Source organism: Mesitornis unicolor, unplaced genomic scaffold, assembly GCF_000695765.1.
Source record: "Mesitornis unicolor isolate BGI_N332 unplaced genomic scaffold, ASM69576v1 scaffold53774, whole genome shotgun sequence".
Lineage (NCBI taxonomy): Eukaryota > Metazoa > Chordata > Aves > Mesitornithiformes > Mesitornithidae > Mesitornis > Mesitornis unicolor.
The window spans coordinates 1-1,672 of NW_010180488.1; the positions used below are offsets into that span (position 1 = coordinate 1).

General features: G+C 58.6%; 1 protein-coding gene across 1 annotated transcript; it reads right to left on the reverse strand.

Moving 5' to 3' along the window:
* Positions 1–137: 137 nt before the first annotated feature.
* On the reverse strand, positions 138–1,172 carry LOC104539528 (GRIP and coiled-coil domain-containing protein 1-like; the record flags this gene model as incomplete). Its single annotated transcript, XM_010183085.1, has 1 exon — positions 138–1,172. A coding segment is annotated over exon 1 (1,035 nt), but the record flags the coding sequence as incomplete, so codon positions are not given.
* Between the last annotated feature and the right edge of the window lie 500 nt (positions 1,173–1,672).

Below are 1,672 nucleotides of genomic sequence, written 5' to 3' on the forward strand. Positions count from 1 at the left end.
CCACACGGTTTGGGAACCCCTCCAGGGATGGCGACTCCCCCATTGCCCTGGGCACCCCCTCCCAGTGCTCAACCACTCTTTGACCATAGAAATTAACCCCCAGAGTGAGCTCCCCCAGGACTTAGATGGAGAATTACCTTCCTCATCTCCTGCAGCAGCTGTGCCTGGAAGTGGTTCTTCAGGCTGCCCATCTCCTCCTGCAGATCCTGTATCCGGGGATCCGGCTTCTTGCTCTCCTCCTGCACAGCTTGCAGCTCTCTCTTCAGGTCTTCCACCTCCTGGCTCAGCTGCCTGATCTGCAGCTCGTAGCCCTCGGCACGATCGGCCATGGTCGCTCTCCCGGCCAACGCTTCCCTGGTCTCCTCCAGCTTCAGCTCCGCGTCCTGGCGCAGAGTCCTCTCGCTCTGCAGCAGCTTCTGCAGCTCGCGCAGCATCACGGCGTGGTCGCCCTGCTCCTGGGCTCGGTCGTGCTGCTGTGTGATCAGACGGGCTTTGGTCTCGGCGAGCTGCTCCTGGACGGATTTCAGCTCTGCCTCCAGCTTCTCGCTCTCGCTTTCCGCTTTCTTAACGGCATCGTCCAGGTCCTGCTTCATCTTCTTCTTGTCCGCTTGGTAGGAGGCTTCCATGCGGGACTTCTCCTGCGTGACGGTTGCCAAAGCACTGGTCAAGGTGGCCAGTTGGGTTTTGAGCTGGAGCAGCCTTTTATCAGCCTCGCCAGCAGTCGACGCCACCTCCCCGCTGCTCGTGCTGACGCCGCTCTCGGAACTGCTGGTCTCCTCTGATTTAAGAGAGGATGTGGCTGCTGCAGGTTTGTCATCGTCCGGCCCCGTTTCACCTTTGGTACTGGCCAGGCTGGCAGCGGTGTCTGCACTGGTAGCCGTCCCCACGCTGTCTTCGCTGTGAACCGAGCTCCGGTCGTCGGCACAATCGGCAAAGGAAGAGCCCGAGCTGACCACAGCCCCACTCAAGCCCAAATCTGCCTCATGAGACACGGACAACACCTTCAAGCTGGCTTCCAAGGCTTCCTTCTCTTTCAGCAGGCTCTTGTAGGCTCTGACGACGTCCTTCAGCCTGGCCTGGTACTGGAGGAGCTGCTTTTTCTGCGATTCAATGGTCTCTAGAAGATCTTTTTTACTGGGGCCGCCTCCAAAGTTCATGCCAAACTTCTCCATGGTTCACGCAATCTGAAAGGAGAAAAACAGCACAAAAGGTAAAAACGAGCAGCAAAGTCACATTTGCAATGGGCAGGAGCACACAGCTATGGGGAGAATGGATGAGAGCAGCACTGGGGAGAAGGACTTGGGGTGTTGCTTGAGGAGAAGCTCAACATGAGGCAGCAATGGGTGCTCACAACCCTGTCCTGGGCTGCATCCCCACAGCGTGGCCAGCAGGGCCAGGGGGGAATCCTGCCCCTCTGCTCTGCTCTGGTCAGACCCCCCTGCAGGGCTGTGTCCAGCTCTGGCCCCACCAGCAGACCAGCGGAGCCCATGGAGCTGTTGGGGTCCAGAGGAGGCCACGGAGATGCTGAGGGGCTGGAGCAGCTCTGCTGTGGGGACAGCTGAGAGAGTTGGGGGTGTTCAGCCTGGAGAAGAGGAGAGGAGAGAAGACAAGACAAGACAAGACAACAGAAGAGAAGACAACGGAAGAGAAGAGGAAGAGAAGAGGAAGAGAA